Below are 23,047 nucleotides of genomic sequence, written 5' to 3'. Positions count from 1 at the left end.
TTCTGCATCTCTAATTGGGGAAAAGTGGGAGCTTTCTTGTTTTTGTTTTTGTTTTTTTTTGTGTGTTTTTTTTATTTTTTATTTTTCTATTCATTTATTTATTTATTGCCTAACTAAATTTGAGATGCAGTTGAGAAGAGGAATTACAGTGACCTCAGTGAGGCCACTGTATGTTTGTTTCAACACGTGGAAGGATTCAACACTTTACCAAATATGGCCAGTGCGCGGCGTTGGAGTCTGAGCTCAGAGGCAGCGGCGGAGGAAACGAGGGGGATGAGACGCCAGATACAGGCGCTCAAATACTTTAATCCTACAGCAAAGAAAAATGAACGATAACACCTGGCCAAAAAACTGGTAAGATCAATCTGTATACTCTCTTTTTTATCTTCATGTGAGTTGATGTGTCTTGATCTGAGAGTAATTTTGGCACGGGGCTGGGCGCGGTATGCGCGCTATTTGGGGAGAGAAAGCCTCTTCCTCACTTCAGTTTTTAATGTGGGTGTTTTTATAGAGACTTTAATGCAACTCTCCTAATTTCTTCCCAATGCTTTTCCATCTGTTTCACAGCCTTTGTTTTGTAGTACAGCAGGATTAAAAACGAATGGTTATTGTTATTTTTAGGAAACTTTATGGATATGCAGAGATTTCAAATGATCAGCTCCAAGTTTGAAGCTTTTGCACAAATTTAACAGCTGCTCTTAGGAGCGTTTGTTTTAAAACTCACAGCTTAAGTATGCATGGCATGTTTGGGCTGGGCTCTATCAAACCAGAACTTGGTTTCCTGTCAGTAACAAAGCCATCAGACCACTAACACCACACAACCACATGTATTTCACTACTAAACTTCTGAGTTGCTTACGTACGGCACATATATGACCCAGTATCTTTGTCAGCAACAACACTGGATGACCTGGCATGACCTGTATGTTAAAACAGCAATTTTAGGACAGATCCGATGGATTTAAAGCTCGATTCTAATAGGTACTGAAATCTCAGCCTGAAAACCGCTGCACTTCTGACTCGTTTCGATGGTTTGTGCTGCTTGCTTCAGAAGATGGGCCATTAGTTGCTTCCTTTGTTCCCATCAGCTACGCAAAACAGGAAATATGGCAATGTGGTTAGAAGCTAATGAAGTTAGATGTAAGAGAGGATGTTTTACGTAATGATTGAATATAAACTGCACTGATCCTTATCCCTGATGCAGAGCAGAAACAATCGCTTTTCTTGGTTCAGTGAAAAGCTTCATGTCATCAGAAATGAAATTTGAAACCATGTTTTGTTTTATTATATTTTTATTATATCAAACAATCTTGGCAGCAAAAGATGCATTTCCTTGCTTAGGTGAATTCTGATTGGCTGTGCTCTTAAAACACTGCGTTCACAGGAAATGCACTTTGCAGTCATCGCTGTGCACTATATGAGAGGACGAGGTTTAAACGGGGAAAATGATGAGAATATTGCTTTGTTTTAATTTTTAAAAGTCTCCAGTAAAAACTGTCTCTGTTTATCACTGAATTAAAAAGCCAGGCCTCAGGTCTGTTTCAGGTCAGTATTGAACTTGGAAGGACCAAGTTGCATTTTATAATTGAAGGATTTCAGAAACTGAACATCAAATGTTTACCTTTGAATCTATTTTATAATGCAGATTCATATTTGCTGTATGTATTTATCATCATCTCCAATTTATTAGCTGTGCACATCTTTTGAAAAAGAGTTGTGGAGAACAATGACTCATGGCAACCTCTGTAAATTTTAAAGCTTTCAAAGACGAGAAACAATTTCTTCTTTTTGGCCATCTAAACAAACTGATCTAACCTGAATGAAAGACAGTCATGGTTAGGACACGGGGGGGCATCAATATCAAACTTTCTGACACAGCCTGGGATTAAAAATGTTCTGTTTTTTCCGCAGTGGACTGGGGGACTTTCCAAGTCTCACATAGTCAATCATAGTCATAGACTTCCTGTTCACATGCTGGCACAGGTTACAGCTTGAACAATCAACTGAGACTGAATCTCGCAGTTTGAGCCCAGACACGTCAGATGACTTACATTTTTTGCATCAAAATGTTCTATATGCTTTGTATCTATTGCTCCTGATGAATCTCTTGTTTTTAATCATTTACAGAGACAAAAAGCTGCAAACCCAGGATCTCCGATTCCGTTTTAAAGAGGCCCTTAACGGAGACCTCACTGGACTAGAGAAGCCGCTTTCGACTCTTGACTGCTGACTGTAACATCCCATCATGCCGTTGATTGTGTTTCCCACTTCCCAGCTTCTATGGGTGCGCGTAGCCGCCGTGTTGTTCACGTGTGTGGCTTTCAGCGTTGCCGGGCGCATAGTCTGGCTAAATGTAGGCGTGGTAGACTGGTGCATCTTCTGCTGGGCCTTCAGCTTCGCCTGCACCCTCCTGGTCCTGTTGGTGGAGCAGCTGGGTCTCCAGGCCCGTGTACCAGTATCCTGGAACAACTTCCCCATCACCGTTGCCTGCTATGCCACCCTCCTTTGCCTCTCTGCCTCGGTCATTTTCCCGGTCTTTTTCCGCCAGGGCCTGAACGGGTCGAGTACGGTTCGCGATCATTGTATTGCCGCCACAGTTTTTTCCTGCTTTGCGACTGTGGCCTACATGGTGGAGGTGAAACTGACCAAAGCGAGGCCAGGAGAGGTGGCAGGTTACATGGCTACAGCTCCGGGCTTGTTGAAGGTCTGCCAGACCTTTGTGGCCTGTATCATCTTCGTCCTGGTCAGCCAACCTGTGTCCTATGACAGGCATCCGGCACTAGAGTGGTGCATGGCTGTGTATTGCATCTGCTTCATCCTCTCCATGGCTGTGGTCGTGTTATGTGTGGGAGAGTGCACAGGCTGTCTTCCCATCCCGTTCTCCAAATTCCTATCAGCATACGCGCTCCTGGCAGTTATAATGTACTTGACAGCTACCATCATCTGGCCTGTGTTTCAGTTTGATAAAAACTACAATTACAACAGGAGCGGGAATTCGCCAAACCTGATTACCGTATCTGTATTCACTGGCCTCAACTTTCTGTTTTACCTCGCCGACCTGGCCTACACAGCCAGATTAGTATTTGTTAGTGTCTGAGAAGAAGAACGAATGAAGGAGGAGTTAAATGCTGAGCTTGAGCGACTTCGTGTGTAACTGATTTTGAATTTCTGCCAAACAAGACATTACTCGTATCTTTTGCTGCATAATTTTAAAATGCTAGTGTTAAAGATCCTTTCATACAAGGAAAGCCCAAAAAAGAAAAGGCTAATTAGAATTATGTTTGTATGTATATATTTGCAGAGTACATGCTTGTATATTTCCAGATATCTGCCGTGATAGTGATTTAACCTCTAAAGGGACTGATGTTAGGTAGACGGTGAAAGAACAAAATGACCCGTTCAAAGCCAATGAAGTCAAACACACTGGAGAATGTCGATGAAAGTCAAAATTCTTAAAAAATATATATTTTATCTGTTTTCATTAGGCATAAATTTATTTATCTATCTAAATGTATATATAAATAACGTTTGGTTTCTGATGGAGAATACTCAACCCAACAAAAAATAGTTTTATATTATTTTGTTATCTATTGTTAAAAAAAAGTGTAATTTTTGCAAATTAAGCTTTTTTTCTTTTGTAACCAATAAATAAGGAATGAGTGGCTCAGACTTTGTGTTATTTGCTTACTACTGACATTGTGGGCTGATCCGAGAAGACCTGTAGTGTATGAATTAGTTTCAACAGAAAGGCAAATTAAACATCCATCCCTTAGCTACATGGCTAACGCTAACCTTCATGAGACAAGACCAGACAGCTAGCTGAAGATCTCCTCAAAGCAACTGCCTATTATTTAGTTACAACTTAATAAATAGTTATTTCGAGACTCCACAGAGAGTAGAGACCAGATCACTAGTAAAAAATATACATTAATTTGGAATATGTTCACTCTTAAGATGGACGAACTTCATTTGACCAAAGTCTAGTTTGAGATCACAAAGCACAGATGGTGTGTGTGTGTGTGTGTGTACAGTGGACTACTTTGTCCTGAATATGTGAAAGAAAAGAGAAAGTGACAAAATGTACAGAAATAAAGTTCACCTGAGACATTGTCCTTTTCTAGTGCCACCAACAAGGAGGATTGTTCCCCTCAGGAAACCTGGAGTTGGGAAAAGCAGCCGAGGCAACACCGTATTTGGAGAAACAGTGTTTAAGATAAAACAATGGCCCGTCTCTGAGAAAAGTATATCTCAGGCAAAGTCGAAACTTGTCAAGGGAAGAAATGTAACTTTGATTAACATGCCAGGATTCTTTGACACCGGGACGTCAGAGGACGACATTAAGTTACTTCAGTGTGTTATAGAGAGTGCTCCTGGGCCTCACGCTTTTATCCTCGTACTCAACGTGGTCACAGATCGTGAGAGGAACATGATCTCCAGAATGTGCCAGTATTTTTCCGAGGAGGCCTTCAGATATGTTTCAGTTATCTTCACTTACGGTGATCAGCTGCCGGAGGGAATGAAGATCCAGGTGTTTGTTGGTCAGAGCGAAGGTCTGATTGATCTCGTGAAAAATTGCGGCGGTCGTTGCCATGTCATTGATAACAAATACTGGAACAGAGACCAACAGGATGAGGACAGGAACAACCAGCTACAGGTGGAAGAGCTGCTCAGCACCATTGAGAAGATAGTTACACACAACAACAAAGGGGGTACACAAATGAGCTTCTACAAGCAGTGGAGACGGAAATCCAAGAAGAGGAAAAACCGATGAGGCAAAAAGGAAATGTTTTTCTGAAATAAAGCAGGGAGCAAACTAAAGTTGCTGTCTATAAGTAGAATGTTGCCAAATTCGGACAGATCATAGGAAAAGTGCTGATAATGGGGGCTCTGCTTGGATCAGATGCTGCAGTTTTAATTGGTACTGTAAAAGGTGTGAACACAATTAGACAAGCAGCAGCCAAAGAGAGACCGGGAGCAGAAACAAGTCCACACTAAGAAGCCGCAGATGGACAAGCAGCAGCAGCACTGGCGGCGGTGGTGAAGGGAGCAGAAATGGCCAAAATGGCAGTCAGCGTAGTCTCATTATTAAGAATAATTGGAGGGAATGATGCAGCATCGGAGGAAGCTGCAGGCCCAGAAGAAGGCGAGACACAGGGAGCAACGGTGGGAGCAGAGACAGCAGCGATGGGAAGAAGAGCAGTGGAGCAGTTTGCAGAAGAGGCCACGACGTCTGCGGTCGGACAAACACTCGGGGCAGCCATTGATGTGGATGGAGTGGCAGATGCTGCAGAAATGGCGGCGGCTGCGGCAGAGGGCACGGTAGCTGCAGCAGAGGGGCTTGCTGAAGGAAGTGACTCAATGGCAACAGCGATAGCGACGGCACACATCAGAAGTTGCTTTTAGATGTTGTTGTAGAGGAAATGAGCAAATGCAATATGCGAGCAGAACAACGCACAATTTCATAATAAAACTGAACTATTTTTCTTTGTTCCCCTTAATATTTATCTGCTGTCAAATTTCGAATTGAGCATTTTATGAATGCTTTAATGCAGTACACATTTAGCATGACATGTAAGGTTTCCATTAATATATAGCAGAGAAAATTTTAACAAATATTCATCAGATCTTACAAATGTTAATCATTAATTATTATGTGATATTGTATCTGTCAAAATGTTAATAAATATGGACATAAATTTTATTTATCTCTTTTCTGTGCTCACGTTTGTTGGATTTTTGATTTATTTCAGTTAGCAGATGAACATACACAGCCTAGTACAACACTTATAGTTTATTTAAACAGAATGCTGTTCTGTTTGCTGTTTGTTTGTTTTTTTATTTCACTGTGTTTGTATTAATAATCACTGTTCATTAGGTGTTGAAGTGTGTTTCCATTAAATGTTGATTTAGTAGTCCTTGAAAATAATGAGGAAGCATTTTAACATATATGTTCTACAAAATCAACAAGAATTCAACGTGAACACAATATGAATTATCTTGGTCTGTCAGAAGATATGACTCCAACTGCAGTTGCTCATGTCCACTTTGTAAAAGCCTGCCCAGTTTCTCCTGATTGGTGCTGCAGCTGAGCCAGCTGAGTCACACAGAGACTTAAAGGCAGAGCAGCAGAGAGACAAAGAAAGAACAGCCTGAAGACCAACTAAACTTTACAAAACAGTCGACTCTCTCTCATCATGGAAGGTGAGTTAAATTTACTAAAATGTGAAAGTTTTGGAAAGTTGGTGAGTTCTTAGCGACTTGACCTTCAAAGTGTTTTCCTCACAGGGAGGGGCGCTGACTGCAGCCAGCTATTAACCGTTAACTTCAACCCCTCTGCAGCACAGAGGAGGGAAAGTGCGTCACTTTTAGATCAGACAATAAGTTATCTTAATTAACATGAATTTAACTCTCTGCTTGTGTATTAAATATTCCTAAAAGAGCTGTGTCGTTTTATTAAAGTGCTTATTGACTTTAAAAGTTTTATAAAAGTATAAACTTTACTTTTTAAACTTTCAGTTGTGACTTACAGGGTCCTTTTCTTTTCCTGTCTTTTAGCTTTATTGAAATGAATGAGAAAAGTATGAAGCACATTTGTGTTTCCTTACATGGAGACAGAACCCCCTTCATTTTCAAACCACCCTTCCTGTTTTCCTGGTATTTCCTGGTGTTATCTTAGTGGGAGCACAGCAGATGAGTTATCTGTTAATGTCACTGTCTCTCCTCCACCTAGATTTAAACAGTATAAACTTTACAGTCACGCTGAAGGGCTGTAAGATTTCTACATTAAATAAGAAATGGGATGGAAATCCTGCTGGTCTCACTGGTTTTACCAGCGTCACATAAAAATAGATTTAAAGAGAACAGAGTACAGAAAAGTAAAAAACATTAAGACACATAGATGACAAAAATAACATAAAAAAAACTAACAAAATGCAAAAAAGTATTACTGTTATCCTTTTGAATTGTTTTTAATGATCATCAGCAGCCAGCGTCCAACCTGTTTCCATCAGTCCAAGTTATCTTAATTAAGATGAATTTAACTCTGTCCACTCTTGAATATTCTTAAAGGAGTTGCATCATTTTATTAGCGCATTGTTTTGAGGAATAAAAATCATGAATGTGAACTCTACTGTTTACTGAAAGGGTCCTTTTTTTTGTCTTAATTTAAAGGAATGAGAAAAGTTCATGTCAAACACATTTCGTTGTCCAGTGTTTCCTTCCATGGAGACAGAACCTCCTCCCTTTTATCAGACCGCTCCAGGAAATAGCAGCAACACAGCAGATAGGTTATGTGTTATTGTTAGAGTAATTTACTGATCCTTTACTCCATCATTTTTAAAGAGTGAGCTTGATGTTCAAGTTCCACAAAACTGAGAAGTGAGGGGCCACATGGCATCCTGTAAATGCTTGTTCAGGATGGGTGAGGCTCAAAGCTTCTACACTGCGTATGCTTCTTAGCAAATCCAGAGCCTGATCATACCAAAAATGTTTTATTGTTGCTGTAAGTCGGCTCCGATGGGAGGAACAGGTCGATGCATCCTGTCGTTTCTCTGTGGGATTATTCAGAAAGGATGAGGCCAACACTGCTGACAAATTAGCTGCTAACTTCTACATCCACCAGCCAGCAGGACTCTTAGCAGCCATCATTTTTCTTTCTTGCGTTGGTTTAATTATAAGCTCCGGCGGTAGTGGTAGTGTGCTTGACACTCACTAATTGTTAAAGACTTGAGCGCTATTGGCAAACTCTAGGAACTAATATTTCCAACACATCACAGCCAAAAGAATCATTTTTAGACACTTTAGAAGACGGTACTGATTCAGTTATTGTTTTCCCCCAGTGCCAAACACATTGAGGATTGTCCTGCTTGGAAAAACTGGAGTTGGGAAGAGCAGCCTTGCTAACAGCATACTTGGAACAAACGTATTCAGCTTTTCTGATTTTGAAAAGAGCATTTGCCAAGCAAAGTCTGGATCTGTCAATGGAAGACACGTCACTTTGGTCGACACTCCTGGTCTCATTAGTCGCGACCGGTCTGGGGAGGAACTGAAGTCTGAGATACTGGGGTGTATCTCAGAGTGCGCTCCTGGGCCTCATGCTTTTCTTATCGTGCTCAAAGTGGAAAAAATGACAGAGCAGGAGAAGGCCGTCATCACCCAAATATGTCAGTATTTCTCAGAGGACATATTAAAATATGCTACTGTTGTCTTCACTCACGGTGACCAGCTGACCGAAGGAATGAAGATTGAGGAGTTTGTCGATCAGAGTGACGACCTGAGAGAGCTGATAAAGAAGTGCAGCGGTCGGTGCTGTGTTGTTGATAATAAATACTGGAAAAACAGGCAGCAGGACGAATACCGGACCAACCAATACCAGGTGGCAAAGCTGCTCGACGCCATAGACGAAATGATAGTGAAAAACAAAGGAGGCTGCTACACCACGAAGATGCTGACTGAATGGCAGGCACAACAAGACGAGCGCATTAAACCATCATCAGCATCTGTTTTCAGCATCTTCAAGCATCTGATGAACAGTCTAAAAAGGAAACCATGGGCATTCGTTGGAGCGGCATTAGGCGTGCTGTTCATTTGGAAGCTGATGAAAAACCAACATGCTGCAGAGGCAGCAGAAACATCCCTTTCCATGTAGCTGGCAGAGTAATCTGAGGTTTTTTATCTGTCGTCAACATTAATGAATATAAACTAGTGGATAAAAGTCGATGCAAACCTGCTTTAGTGTGTCTGTATTCTTCCCTGTAACAAACCAAATCACCTTTCTTTTTCTGCAATGTGAGTTCTCACCTCACAGAACTCATGAAACAGAAGTCAAAACAAGTGTATCATATATTCTGCTACTTTTATTTTGAAATGTAAAATAAAGGCGTGCATGCTGAGAACAACTAAAGTGTCCAGAAACGTTTATTGAAACCTGCTGTTGTTCCGAAGCCTCGTCTTCTTAATGCAGGCGGTTCCATCTTGTTTGTTTGATTGATGGCCCAGTCCATCGGTCAGATGGTAGCCATTGCTCCGAGGGTTCTTGTTTGCGTGTTCATGTATGAAAAACATTTTTTATTCTGTTGATGGATATTTTTTGTCATTTAGAGTCAAGGAGAATTGCCATCTTGGGAAAAACTGGAGCTGGAAAGAGTAGCCTGGTCAACACCATCTGTGGAGAGGAGGTGTTCAAGGTCTACCATAACGTCAATTCTGGAACAAAAGATTGTCAATCAGCAACCAGATATGTCCACAACAGGAGAATCACTTTGATCGACACTCCTGGTCTCTTTGACACAGACAGAGCAGAAGAAGAGCTGAAAGCAGAAATCCTGAGATGTATCACAGAGTGTGCTCCTGGGCCTCATGCCTTCCTCATTCTGCTGAAAGTAGAGAAGTTCACAGAGCACGAGAACGCCGTCGTTGAGAAAATATTGGAATTTTTTTCTGAGGAGGCTTTTAAATATGCTGCTGTGGTCTTCACACATGGAGACCAGCTCTCCGAAGGAGAGAAAATTAAAGATTTTCTCCAAAAGAATGAAAAATTGAAAGAGATAGTGGGGAAGTGCGGCCATCGATGTCACGTCATCGATAACAAATACTGGAAAAATGACAGTCAGGAAGAGTACAGGAGTAATAAGTTCCAGGTTCAGCAGCTGCTTCAAACAATTGATGACATATTTCTGGCAAACAGAGGAACCTGCTACACCAATGAGATGCTTCAAGAGGTGTACAAAAAAATATTAGAAGTAGAGACGCGCTTGACACACTCAGGCGTTGATCCATCAGTGATCAGACAGAGGGCTAAAGACAGGGTATGGGAGGGGCTTTGGTTCTTAGGTAAAGGCATTGCAGTGACTGCCTTGATTGGAGTTCTTGTTGGTGCAGCAGTTGCATTTCCAATATTTCCTGCCTTACTGCTGGGTGTGCGGGAAATGTTCAGATAAAACCAACTGCCTCACAAACACAAAGAGCAGCCAGGGCAATAGGGGCAGTAGAGGTAGAGATATCAGCTGGGTGTATTAGCTTTTTGTGTATTATTTTTACATTTTATCAGGCTGAGGTGCATTCAGTGTAAACAACAACAAATAGATTCTTAATATCATTGATGAATGTTTGTACTATCACTGCTTACATAAACCAAAGAAGATTAACTGTTTTAACAACATTTCACCAAATGATGGTTATACTCTGATACTCTTCTTTACAGTTTTCTTCTGGTGAATTATAACCACTGATGTTAATCAATCAATAAACTGGCTTTTGTTGAAATGGACTTTTTCGTGACTCTGTATTTTTGGCTTTAAAGACATCTAATTTGTAAATATGTGTCTCTCTCTTTGTTGTGTAATTGTTATATCACTCCTGGGCTTCTTCATTAGGTCGCTTGATTCATTGAAGTTGTGAACCTTTTCTCAGGTTAAATGTTTCCTCCATAGATTTCTCTACTGTTTTTAAGCCACTCTTCATATTTTCCTTTGAAATGCCTCGAAATGTTGATGCCTGATGGTTTTTGGACACCAAAAGGCAGACTCATTTTCGTAGCCGACATTTTATCTGTTTGAGTGTGCTGACAGCGCAGACTTTAGTTAATATTCCAAAGAAAACATCCAACATTTGGGATTTTAGATTCTGTAATGGGGTGTGTGGTTGTGTGTTACAACACACGTGATGTGTGAAGCTGCTCATGTCCATTTTGCAAAAGCCTGCCCAGTTTCTCCTGATTGGTGCTGCAGCTGAGCCAGCTGAGTCACACAGAGACTTAAAGGCAGAGCAGCAGAGAGACAAAGAAAGAACAGCCTGAAGACCAACTAAACTTTACAAAACAGTCAACTCTCTCTCATCATGGAAGGTGAGTTAAATTTACTAAAATGTGAAAGTTTTGGAAAGTTGGTGAGTTCTTAGCGACTTGACCTTCAAAGTGTTTTCCTCACAGGGAGGGGCGCTGACTGCAGCCAGCTATTAACCGTTAACTTCAACCCCTCTGCAGCACAGAGGAGGGAAAGTGCGTCACTTTTAGATCAGACAATAAGTTATCTTAATTAACATGAATTTAACTCTCTGCTTGTGTATTAAATATTCCTAAAAGAGCTGTGTCGTTTTATTAAAGTGCTCATTGACTTTAAAAGTTTTATAAAAGTATAAACTTTACTTTTTAAACTTTCAGCTGTGACTTACAGGGTCCTTTTCTTTTCCTGTGTTTTAACTTTATTGAAATGAATGAGAAAAGTATGAAGCACATTTGTGTTTCCTTACATGGAGACAGAACCCCCTTCATTTTCAAACCACCCTTCCTGTTTTCCTGGTATTTCCTGGTGTTATCTTAGTGGGAGCACAGCAGATGAGTTATGTGTTAATGTCACTGGTTAGATTTAGGATCTTGACTGTTGCGAGTTTTCTTATGTAAGAAAAACATTTGTTATCTTATTGAGGAATATTTTTGTCATTTAGAGCCAAGGAGAATTGTCATCTTGGGCTATACTGGAGCTGGAAAGAGCAGCCTGGCCAACACCATCTTTGGAGAGGAGGTGTTCGACATCAGCCACGCTGCCGACTCTGGAACAACAAATTGTCAGTCAGCAACCAGATCTGTCTACAACAGGAGGATCACTTTGGTCGATACTCCTGGTTTCTTTGCCACAATGAGAGCAGAAGAAGAGCTGAAAGCAGAAATCCTGAGATGTATCACAGAGTGTGCTCCTGGGCCTCACACTTTCCTCATTGTACAGAAAGTAGAGAATTTCACAGTGCATGAGAACGCCGTCATTGAGAAAATATTGGAATATTTTTCTGAGGAGGCTTTTAAATATGCTGCTGTGGTCTTCACACATGGAGACCAGCTCTCCGAAGGAGAGACAATTCAAGATTTTGTTCATCACAATGAAGCACTGAATGAGCTTGTGAGGAACTGTGGCAATCGATGCCACGTCATCGATAACAAATACTGGAAAAATGAAAGTCAGGAAGAGTACAGGAGCAATAAGTTCCAGGTTCAGAAGCTGCTTCAAACAATTGATGACATATTTCAGAAAAACGGAAGTACCTGCTACACCAATGAGATGCTGCAAGTGGTGGATAAAAAAATAAAATGACACAAGCAGCGTTTTAGACAATCAGGTGGTGATCCATCAGTGATCAGGCAGAAGGCTAAAGACAGGGTATGGGAGGGGCTTTGTATTGTAGGGGCAGGCATCACAGTTGGTGTATTGATAGGATTTCTTGTTGGTGCACCAATTTCAGCATTTCCTGCCTTTCTGTTGGGTTTGTAGGAAATGTTCAGATAAAACCAGCTGCATCACAAACACAAGGAGCAGCCAGGGCAATAGAGGCAGTAGAGGTAGAGATATCAGCTGGGTGTATTAGCTTCAACACCAATGTACGAGCTTGAACTTTTTTGTGTATTTTTTTCACATTTTATCAGGCTGAGGTGCATTCAGTGTAAACAACAACAAATAGATTCTTGATATCATTGATTAATGTGACTTTGTTAAAGGAAACTGGCACTCAAACTAGCTTTCAACATTTGAACACATTTGTGCTGGTTCTATTAGGTAGTAAGAGAAAAATCTTTGTACTATCACTGCTTACATAAACAAAAGAAGATGAACTATTTTAACAACATTTCACCAAATGATGATTATACTCTGATACTCTTTACAGTTTTCTTCTGGTGAATTATAACTACTGATGTTAATCAATCAATAAACTGGCTTTTGTTGAAATGGACTTTTTCGTGACTCTGAATTTTTGGCTTTAAAGACATCTAATTTGTAAATATGTGTCTCTCTCTTTGTTGTGGAATTGTTATATCATTCCTGGGCTTCTTCACCAGGTTGCTTGATTCATTGAAGTTGTGAACCTTTTCTCAGGTTAAATTTTTCCTCTATAGATTTCTCTACTGTTTTTCAGCTACTCTTCATATTTTCCTTTGAAATGCCTCGAAATGTTGATGCCATGATGGTTTTTGGACACCAAAAGGCAGACTCATTGTCGTAGCCGACATTTTATCTGTTTGAGTGTGCTGACAGCGCAGACTTTAGTTAATATTCCAAAGAAAACATCCAACATTTGGGATTTTGGATTCTTTAATGGGGTGTGTGAAGCTGCTCACATCCATTTCGTAAAAGCCTGCCCAGTTTCTCCTGATTGGTGCTGCAGCTGAGCCAGCTGAGTCACACAGAGACTTTAAGGCAGAGCAGCAGAGAGACAAAGAAAGAACAGCCTGAAGACCAACTAAACTTTACAAAACAGTCGACTCTCTCTCATCATGGAAGGTGAGTTAAATTTACTAAAATGTGAAAGTTTTGGAAAGTTGGTGAGTTCTTAGCGACTTGACCTTCAAAGTGTTTTCCTCACAGGGAGGGGCGCTGACTGCAGCCAGCTATTAACCGTTAACTTCAACCCCTCTGCAGCACAGAGGAGGGAAAGTGCGTCACTTTTAGATCAGACAATAAGTTATCTTAATTAACATGAATTTAACTCTGTCCACTCTTGAATATTCTGAAAGGAGTTGCATCATTTTATTAACGCATTGTTTTGAGGAAGAAAAATCATGAATGTGAACTCTACTGTTTACTGAAAGGGTCCTTTTTTTTGTCTTAATTTAAAGGAATGAGAAAAGTTCATGTCAAACACATTTCGTTGTCCAGTGTTTCCTTCCATGGAGACAGAACCTCCTCCCTTTTATCAGACCGCTCCAGGAAATAGCAGCAACACAGCAGATAGGTTATGTGTTATTGTTAGAGTAATTTACTGATCCTTTACTCCATCATTTTTAAAGAGTGAGCTTGATGTTCAAGTTCCACAAAACTGAGACGTTAGGGGCCACATGGCATCCTGTAAATGCTTGTTCTGGATGGGTGAGGCTCAAAGCTTCTACACTGCGTATGCTTCTTAGCAAATCCAGAGCCTGATCATACCAAAAATGTTTTATTGTTGCTGTAAGTCGGCTCCGATGGGAGGAACAGGTCGATGCATCCTGTCGTTTCTCTGTGGGATTATTCAGAAAGGATGAGGCCAACACTGCTGACAAATTAGCTGCTAACTTCTAACTCCACCAGCCAGCAGGACTCTTAGCAGCCATCATTTTTCTTTCTTGTGTTGGTTTAATTATAAGCTCCGGCGGTAGTGGTAGTGTGCTTGACACTCACTAATTGTTAAAGACTTGAGCGCTATTGGCAAACTGTAGGAACTAATATTTCCAACACATCACAGCCAAAAGAATCATTTTTAGACACTTTAGAAGACGGTACTGATTCAGTTATTGTTTTCCCCCAGTGCCAAACACATTGAGGATTGTCCTGCTTGGAAAAACTGGAGTTGGGAAGAGCAGCCTTGCTAACAGCATACTTGGAACAAACGTATTCAGCTTTTCTGATTTTGAAAAGAGCATTTGCCAAGCAAAGTCTGGATCTGTCAATGGAAGACACGTCACTTTGGTCGACACTCCTGGTCTCATTAGTCGCGACCGGTCTGGGGAGGAACTGAAGTCTGAGATACTGGGGTGTATCTCAGAGTGCGCTCCTGGGCCTCATGCTTTTCTTATCGTGCTCAAAGTGGAAAAAATGACAGAGCAGGAGAAGGCCGTCATCACCCAAATATGTCAGTATTTCTCAGAGGACATATTAAAATATGCTACAGTTGTCTTCACTCACGGTGACCAGCTGACCGAAGGAATGAAGATTGAGGAGTTTGTCGATCAGAGTGACGACCTGAGAGAGCTGATAAAGAAGTGCAGCGGTCGGTGCTGTGTTGTTGATAATAAATACTGGAAAAACAGGCAGCAGGACGAATACCGGACCAACCAATACCAGGTGGCAAAGCTGCTCGACGCCATAGACGAAATGATAGTGAAAAACAAAGGAGGCTGCTACACCACGAAGATGCTGACTGAATGGCAGGCACAACAAGACGAGCGCATTAAACCATCATCAGCATCTGTTTTCAGCATCTTCAAGCATCTGATGAACAGTCTAAAAAGGAAACCATGGGCATTCGTTGGAGCAGCATTAGGCGTGCTGTTCATTTGGAAGCTGATGAAAAACCAACATGCTGCAGAGGCAGCAGAAACATCCCTTTCCATGTAGCTGGCAGAGTAATCTGAGGTTTTTTATCGGCCGTCAACATTAATGAATATAAACTAGTGGATAAAAGTCGATGCAAACCTGCTTTAGTGTGTCTGTATTCTTCCCTGTAACAAACCAAATCACCTTTCTTTTTCTGCAATGTGAGTTCTCACCTCACAGAACTCATGAAACAGAAGTCAAAACAAGTGTATCATATATTCTGCTACTTTTATTTTGAAATGTAAAATAAAGGCGTGCATGCTGAGAACAACTAAAGTGTCCAGAAATGTTTATTGAAACCTGCTGTTGTTCCGAAGCCTCGTCTTCTTAATGCAGGCGGTTCCATCTTGTTTGTTTGATTGATGGCCCAGTCCATCGGTCAGATGGTAGCCATCGCTCCGAGGGTTCTTGTTTGCGTGTTCATGTATGAAAAACATTTTTTATTCTGTTGATGGATATTTTTTGTCATTTAGAGCCAAGGAGAATTGCCATCTTGGGAAAAACTGGAGCTGGAAAGAGTAGCCTGGTCAACACCATCTGTGGAGAGGAGGTGTTCAAGGTCTACCATAACGTCAATTCTGGAACAAAAGATTGTCAATCAGCAACCAGATCTGTCCACAACAGGAGAATCACTTTGATCGATACTCCTGGTCTCTTTGACACAGACAGAGCAGAAGAAGAGCTGAAAGCAGAAATCCTGAGATGTATCACAGAGTGTGCTCCTGGGCCTCATGCCTTCCTCATTCTGCTGAAAGTAGAGAAGTTCACAGTGCATGAGAACGCCGTCGTTGAGAAATTATTGGAATATTTTTCTGAGGAGGCTTTTAAATATGCTGCTGTGGTCTTCACACATGGAGACCAGCTCTCCGAAGGAGAGACAATTAAAGATTTTGTCCAAAAGAATGAAAAATTGAAAGAGATAGTGGGGAAGTGCGGCCATCGATGTCACGTCATCGATAACAAATACTGGAAAAACAACAATCCACAAGATTACAGGAGCAATCAGTTCCAGGTTCAGCAGCTGCTTCAAACAATTGATGACATATTTCTGGCAAACAGAGGAACCTGCTACACCAATGAGATGCTTCAAGAGGTGTACAAAAAAATATTAGAAGTAGAGACGCGCTTGACACACTCAGGCGTTGATCCATCAGTGATCAGACAGAGGGCTAAAGACAGGGTATGGGAGGGGCTTTGGTTCTTAGGTAAAGGCATTGCAGTGACTGCCTTGATTGGAGTTCTTGTTGGTGCAGCAGTTGCATTTCCAATATTTCCTGCCTTACTGCTGGGTGTGCGGGAAATGTTCAGATAAAACCAACTGCCTCACAAACACAAAGAGCAGCCAGGGCAATAGAGGCAGTAGAGGTAGAGATATCAGCTGGGTGTATTAGCTTTTTGTGTATTATTTTTACATTTTATCAGGCTGAGGTGCATTCAGTGTAAACAACAACAAATAGATTCTTAATATCATTGATGAATGTTTGTACTATCACTGCTTACATAAACCAAAGAAGATTAACTGTTTTAACAACATTTCACCAAATGATGGTTATACTCTGATACTCTTCTTTACAGTTTTCTTCTGGAGAATTATAACCACTGATGTTAATCAATCAATAAACTGGCTTTTGTTGAAATGGACTTTTTCGTGACTCTGAATTTTTGGCTTTAAAGACATCTAATTTGTAAATATGTGTCTCTCTCTTTGTTGTGTAATTGTTATATCACTCCTGGGCTTCTTCATTAGGTCGCATGATTCATTGAAGTTGTGAACCTTTTCTCAGGTAAAATTTTTCCTCCATAGATTTCTCTACTGTTTTTAAGCCACTCTTCATATTTTCCTTTGAAATGCCTCGAAATGTTGATGCCTGATGGTTTTTGGACACCAAAAGGCAGACTCATTGTCGTAGCTGACATTTTATCTGTTTGAGTGTGCTGACAGCGCAGACTTTAGTTAATATTCCAAAGAAAACATCCAACATTTGGGATTTTAGATTCTGTGATGGGGTGTGTGGTTGTGTGTTACAACACACGTGATGTGTGAAGCTGCTCATGTCCACTTTGTAAAAGCCTGCCCAGTTTCTCCTGATTGGTGCTGCAGCTGAGCCAGCTGAGTCACACAGAGACTTAAAGGCAGAGCAGCAGAGAGACAAAGAAAGAACAGCCTGAAGACCAACTAAACTTTACAAAACAGTCGACTCTCTCTCATCATGGAAGGTGAGTTAAATTTACTAAAATGTGAAAGTTTTGGAAAGTTGGTGAGTTCTTAGCGACTTGACCTTCAAAGTGTTTTCCTCACAGGGAGGGGCGCTGACTGCAGCCAGCTATTAACCGTTAACTTCAACCCCTCTGCAGCACAGAGGAGGGAAAGTGCGTCACTTTTAGATCAGACAATAAGTTATCTTAATTAACATGAATTTAACTCTCTGCTTGTGTATTAAATATTCCTAAAAGAGCTGTGTCGTTTTATTAAAGTGCTCATTGACTTTAAAAGTTTAAACTTTACTTTTTAAACTTTCAGCTGTGACTTACAGGGTCCTTTTCTTTTCCTGTCTTTTAGCTTTATTGAAATGAATGAGAAAAGTATGAAGCACATTTGTGTTTCCTTACATGGAGACAGAACCCCCTTCATTTTCAAACCACCCTTCCTGATTTCCTGGTATTTCCTGGTGTTATCTTAGTGGGAGCACAGCAGATGAGTTATGTGTTAATGTCACTGGTTAGATTTATTTACTGAGTCTCTCCTCCACCTAGATTTAAACAGTATAAACTTTACAGTCACGCTGAAGGGCTGTAAGATTTCTACATTAAATAAGAAATGGGATGGAAATCCTGCTGGTCTCACTGGTTTTACCAGCGTCACATAAAAATAGATTTAAAGAGAACAGAGCACAGAAAAGTAAAAACATTAAGACACATAGACGACAAAAATAACATAAAAAAAACTAACAAAATGCAAAAAAGTATGACTGTTATCCTTTTGAATTGTTTTTAATGATCATCAGCAGTTTCTTATGTAAGAAAAACATTTGTTATCTTATTGAGGGATATTTTTGTCATTTAGAGCCAAGGAGAATTGTCATCTTGGGAAAAACTGGAGCTGGAAAGAGCAGCCTGGCCAACACCATCTTTGGAGACGAGGTGTTCGACATCAGCCACGCTGCCGACTCTGGAACAACAAATTGTCAGTCAGAAACCAGATCTGTCTACAACAGGAGGATCACTTTGGTCGATACTCCTGGTTTCTTTGACACAGACAGAGCAGAAGAAGAGCTGAAAGCAGAAATCCTGAGATGTATCACAGAGTGTGCTCCTGGGCCTCATGCCTTCCTCATTCTGCTGAAAGTAGAGAAGTTCACAGTGCATGAGAACGCCGTCGTTGAGAAAATATTGGAATATTTTTCTGAGGAGGCTTTTAAATATGCTGCTGTGGTCTTCACACATGGAGACCAGCTCCTCCAAGGAGAGACAATTCAAGATTTTGTCCAAAAGAATGAAAAATTGAATGAGGTAGTGGGGAAGTGTGGCCATCGATGCCACGTCATCGATAACAAATACTGGAAAAATGACAGTCAGGAAGAGTACAGGAGTAATAAGTTCCAGGTTCAGCAGCTGCTTCAAACAATTAATGACATATTTCTGGCGAACGGAGGAACCTGCTACACCAATGAGATGCTGCAAGCGGTGTACAAAAAAGTAGTAGAAGAGGAGACGCGCTTGATACACTCAGGCGTTGATCCATCAGTGATCAGACAGAGGGCTAAAGACATTGTATGGGAGAAGCTTTGTCAGATATGGAAAGACATTGCAGTGCCCTTCTTGATAGAAATGATTGTTGGTGTCGCAAACTGGTTCTTAAGCCGTTTTGGTCATCCCCCACTTTGAACAAGTGTTCAAAACCCCACTTCATCCTGCCGCCCCAAGAGAAATCTTGACAAATTACATTTCATAAAACAACAATATCAAGTTCATAAATAAAATAAGAGAGCAGTTGTGCCATCATGACTGATATATTGAATAAAAAAAGGAAAAGTACAGTAGTCAAATAATCAAATAGTTTCATTTGCAATCTGTGCAAAAAACAAAAACAAGAACTTTCTCTGTGTTAGTGGCTGAAATGTGCCTGATGTGCACTGCTCATCCTCTCAAAACGGGGTTGCAGGCATGAAACTGCCACTCTCAAGTCATGCTCAATGTTGAGCTGAGATCTGTATTTCGTTTTCAGAGAAGGAACACCCTGTCTTGTGTGTTTGTGTGATGGTGCTGGCTCTTTTGTGGTCCACGTCACAAATTTATGCATGTTGCTCACGGCTACCTGCTACCTTGTTGTCCCGCTGCAAATATCATCCAGATGTCAATCATTGTTTTTGCACGTTTGTCCCAGGTTATATTTTTCTCCCGCTCTCCTAATGCTCATTAATCATTTTAGTCATGAATTATTACTTTGTTTGCGCATGGGCATTTTGTTTAAAGTGAATTATCTTTATTGTCAGTAAAGAAAAGCATCAACAGTAAGATAGGCATGAAATTGAAAATTTCCTCCTGTTTGTCACACCCCACCTATCATATCTTTGTTTCCCACCAGTGGGTCACGCCCCACACTTTGAGAAACACTGGTGCAAGCAGTTACAAATCCAGCATTTCCTGCCTACCTGTTTTGTTTGTAGGAAATGTTCAGATAAAACCAGCTGCATCACAAACACAAGGAGCAGCCAGGGCAATAGAGGCAGTAGAGGTAGAGATATCAGCTGGGTGTATTATCTTCAACACCAATGTACGAGCTTGAACTTTTTTGTGTATTTTTTTTCACATTTTATCAGGCTGAGGTGCATTCAGTGTAAACAACAATAAATAGATTCTTGATATCATTGATTAATGTGACTTTGTTAAAGGAAACTGGCACTCAAACTAGCTTTCAACATTTGAACACATTTGTGCTGGTTCTATTAGGTAGTAAGAGAAAAATCTTTGTACTATCACTGCTTACATAAACAAAAGAAGATGAACTGTTTTAACAACATTTCACCAAATGATGGTTATACTCTGATACTCTTCTTTACAGTTTTCTTCTGGTGAATTATAACCACTGATGTTAATCAATCAATAAACTGGCTTTTGTTGAAATGGACTTTTTCGTGACTCTGTATTTTTGGCTTTAAAGACATCTAATTTGTAAATATGTGTCTCTCTCTTTGTTGTGTAATTGTTATATCACTCCTGGGCTTCTTCATTAGGTCGCTTGATTCATTGAAGTTGTGAACCTTTTCTCAGGTTAAATGTTTCCTCCATAGATTTCTCTACTGTTTTTAAGCCACTCTTCATATTTACCTTTGAAATGCCTCGAAATGTTGATGCCTGATGGTTTTTGGACACCAAAAGGCAGACTCATTGTCGTAGCCGACATTTTATCTGTTTGAGTGTGCTGACAGCGCAGACTTTAGTTAATATTCCAAAGAAAACATCCAACATTTGGGATTTTAGATTTTGTAATGGGGTGTGTGGTTGTGTGTTACAACACACGTGATGTGTGAAGCTGCTCATGTCCACTTTGTAAAAGCCTGCCCAGTTTCTCCTGATTGGTGCTGCAGCTGAGCCAGCTGAGTCACACAGAGACTTAAAGGCAGAGCAGCAGAGAGACAAAGAAAGAACAGCCTGAAGACCAACTAAACTTTACAAAACAGTCGACTCTCTCTCATCATGGAAGGTGAGTTAAATTTACTAAAATGTGAAAGTTTTGGAAAGTTGGTGAGTTCTTAGCGACTTGACCTTCAAAGTGTTTTCCTCACAGGGAGGGGCGCTGACTGCAGCCAGCTATTAACCGTTAACTTCAACCCCTCTGCAGCACAGAGGAGGGAAAGTGCGTCACTTTTAGATCAGACAATAAGTTATCTTAATTAACATGAATTTAACTCTCTGCTTGTGTATTAAATATTCCTAAAAGAGCTGTGTCGTTTTATTAAAGTGCTTATTGACTTTAAAAGTTTTATAAAAGTATAAACTTTACTTTTTAAACTTTCAGCTGTGACTTACAGGGTCCTTTTCTTTTCCTGTGTTTTAACTTTATTGAAATGAATGAGAAAAGTATGAAGCACATTTGTGTTTCCTTACATGGAGACAGAACCCCCTTCATTTTCAAACCACCCTTCCTGTTTTCCTGGTATTTCCTGGTGTTATCTTAGTGGGAGCACAGCAGATGAGTTATGTGTTAATGTCACTGGTTAGATTTAGGATCTTGACTGTTGCGAGTTTTCTTATGTAAGAAAAACATTTGTTATCTTATTGAGGGATATTTTTGTCATTTAGAGCCAAGGAGAATTGTCATCTTGGGCTATACTGGAGCTGGAAAGAGCAGCCTGGCCAACACCATCTTTGGAGAGGAGGTGTTCGACATCAGCCACGCTGCCGACTCTGGAACAACAAATTGTCAGTCAGCAACCAGATCTGTCTACAACAGGAGGATCACTTTGGTCGATACTCCTGGTTTCTTTGCCACAATGAGAGCAGAAGAAGAGCTGAAAGCAGAAATCCTGAGATGTATCACAGAGTGTGCTCCTGGGCCTCACACTTTCCTCATTGTACAGAAAGTAGAGAATTTCACAGTGCATGAGAACGCCGTCATTGAGAAAATATTGGAATATTTTTCTGAGGAGGCTTTTAAATATGCTGCTGTGGTCTTCACACATGGAGACCAGCTCTCCGAAGGAGAGACAATTCAAGATTTTGTTCATCACAATGAAGCACTGAATGAGCTTGTGAGGAACTGTGGCAATCGATGCCACGTCATCGATAACAAATACTGGAAAAATGAAAGTCAGGAAGAGTACAGGAGCAATAAGTTCCAGGTTCAGAAGCTGCTTCAAACAATTGATGACATATTTCAGAAAAACGGAAGTACCTGCTACACCAATGAGATGCTGCAAGTGGTGGATAAAAAAATAAAATGACACAAGCAGCGTTTTAGACAATCAGGTGGTGATCCATCAGTGATCAGGCAGAAGGCTAAAGACAGGGTATGGGAGGGGCTTTGTATTGTAGGGGCAGGCATCACAGTTGGTGTATTGATAGGATTTCTTGTTGGTGCACCAATTTCAGCATTTCCTGCCTTTCTGTTGGGTTTGTAGGAAATGTTCAGATAAAACCAGCTGCATCACAAACACAAGGAGCAGCCAGGGCAATAGAGGCAGTAGAAGTAGAGATATCAGCTGGGTGTATTATCTTCAACACCAATGTACGAGCTTGAACTTTTTTGTGTATTTTTTTCACATTTTATCAGGCTGAGGTGCATTCAGTGTAAACAACAACAAATAGATTCTTGATATCATTGATTAATGTGACTTTGTTAAAGGAAACTGGCACTCAAACTAGCTTTCAACATTTGAACACATTTGTGCTGGTTCTATTAGGTAGTAAGAGAAAAATCTTTGTACTATCACTGCTTACATAAACAAAAGAAGATGAACTGTTTTAACAACATTTCACCAAATGATGATTATACTCTGATACTCTTTACAGTTTTCTTCTGGTGAATTATAACCACTGATGTTAATCAATCAATAAACTGGCTTTTGTTGAAATGGACTTTTTCGTGACTCTGAATTTTTGGCTTTAAAGACATCTAATTTGTAAATATGTGTCTCTCTCTTTGTTGTGGAATTGTTATATCATTCCTGGGCTTCTTCACCAGGTTGCTTGATTCATTGAAGTTGTGAACCTTTTCTCAGGTTAAATTTTTCCTCCATAGATTTCTCTACTGTTTTTCAGCTACTCTTCATATTTTCCTTTGAAATGCCTCGAAATGTTGATGCCATGATGGTTTTTGGACACCAAAAGGCAGACTCATTGTCGTAGCCGACATTTTATCTGTTTGAGTGTGCTGACAGCGCAGACTTTAGTTAATATTCCAAAGAAAACATTTGGGATTTTGGATTCTTTAATGGGGTGTGTGAAGCTGCTCACATCCATTTTGTAAAAGCCTGCCCAGTTTCTCCTGA

General features: G+C 40.5%; 6 protein-coding genes across 6 annotated transcripts; all 6 read left to right on the top strand.

The window, feature by feature from the left end:
- The first annotated feature begins 221 nt into the window (after positions 1-221).
- Positions 222-3,669, top strand: LOC115058942 (myeloid-associated differentiation marker homolog). The gene is made up of 2 exons (XM_029526508.1): positions 222-354; positions 2,128-3,669. The coding sequence occupies exon 2, from the start codon at positions 2,246-2,248 to the stop codon at positions 3,095-3,097; it is 852 nt and encodes a 283-aa protein (XP_029382368.1). The 5' UTR covers positions 222-354; positions 2,128-2,245; the 3' UTR covers positions 3,098-3,669.
- A 2,416-nt stretch (positions 3,670-6,085) lies between these two features.
- Positions 6,086-10,267, top strand: LOC115059262 (GTPase IMAP family member 8-like). Its single transcript, XM_029526924.1, has 4 exons — positions 6,086-6,201; positions 7,839-8,643; positions 8,963-9,012; positions 9,100-10,267. The coding sequence occupies exons 1-4, from the start codon at positions 6,195-6,197 to the stop codon at positions 9,936-9,938; spliced, it is 1,701 nt and encodes a 566-aa protein (XP_029382784.1). The 5' UTR covers positions 6,086-6,194; the 3' UTR covers positions 9,939-10,267.
- A 485-nt stretch (positions 10,268-10,752) lies between these two features.
- On the top strand, positions 10,753-12,705 carry LOC115058799 (GTPase IMAP family member 7-like). Its single transcript, XM_029526318.1, has 2 exons — positions 10,753-10,843; positions 11,443-12,705. The coding sequence occupies exons 1-2, from the start codon at positions 10,837-10,839 to the stop codon at positions 12,081-12,083; spliced, it is 648 nt and encodes a 215-aa protein (XP_029382178.1). The 5' UTR covers positions 10,753-10,836; the 3' UTR covers positions 12,084-12,705.
- A 443-nt stretch (positions 12,706-13,148) lies between these two features.
- LOC115058798 (GTPase IMAP family member 7-like) lies at positions 13,149-15,327 on the top strand. Its single transcript, XM_029526317.1, has 2 exons — positions 13,149-13,265; positions 14,269-15,327. The coding sequence occupies exons 1-2, from the start codon at positions 13,259-13,261 to the stop codon at positions 15,075-15,077; spliced, it is 816 nt and encodes a 271-aa protein (XP_029382177.1). The 5' UTR covers positions 13,149-13,258; the 3' UTR covers positions 15,078-15,327.
- A 1,812-nt stretch (positions 15,328-17,139) lies between these two features.
- LOC115058796 (GTPase IMAP family member 7-like) lies at positions 17,140-20,184 on the top strand. The gene is made up of 2 exons (XM_029526316.1): positions 17,140-17,273; positions 18,121-20,184. The coding sequence occupies exons 1-2, from the start codon at positions 17,267-17,269 to the stop codon at positions 18,939-18,941; spliced, it is 828 nt and encodes a 275-aa protein (XP_029382176.1). The 5' UTR covers positions 17,140-17,266; the 3' UTR covers positions 18,942-20,184.
- Positions 20,185-20,626: 442 nt separating this feature from the next.
- Positions 20,627-22,634, top strand: LOC115059047 (GTPase IMAP family member 7-like). Its single transcript, XM_029526636.1, has 2 exons — positions 20,627-20,760; positions 21,360-22,634. Exons 1-2 carry the CDS (start codon positions 20,754-20,756, stop codon positions 21,998-22,000), a joined length of 648 nt encoding a protein of 215 aa, XP_029382496.1. The 5' UTR covers positions 20,627-20,753; the 3' UTR covers positions 22,001-22,634.
- Positions 22,635-23,047: the final 413 nt, after the last annotated feature.

This window comes from Echeneis naucrates, chromosome 18, assembly GCF_900963305.1.
Source record: "Echeneis naucrates chromosome 18, fEcheNa1.1, whole genome shotgun sequence".
NCBI classification, from domain to species: domain Eukaryota; kingdom Metazoa; phylum Chordata; class Actinopteri; order Carangiformes; family Echeneidae; genus Echeneis; species Echeneis naucrates.
This window is presented reverse-complemented; position numbering and strand designations above follow the sequence as displayed.

Excerpts from the sequence above, each read along its gene's own strand:
- LOC115058942 (XM_029526508.1), top strand. The coding sequence starts at position 2,246 with ATGCCGTTGATTGTGTTTCCCACTTCCCAGCTTCTATGGGTGCGCGTA.
- LOC115059262 (XM_029526924.1), top strand. Across the intron at positions 8,644-8,962 it reads GCAGAAACATCCCTTTCCAT|GCGGTTCCATCTTGTTTGTT; the intron begins GTAGCTGGCAGA and ends TTCTTAATGCAG. Across the intron at positions 9,013-9,099 it reads CCCAGTCCATCGGTCAGATG|AGTCAAGGAGAATTGCCATC; the intron begins GTAGCCATTGCT and ends TTTGTCATTTAG.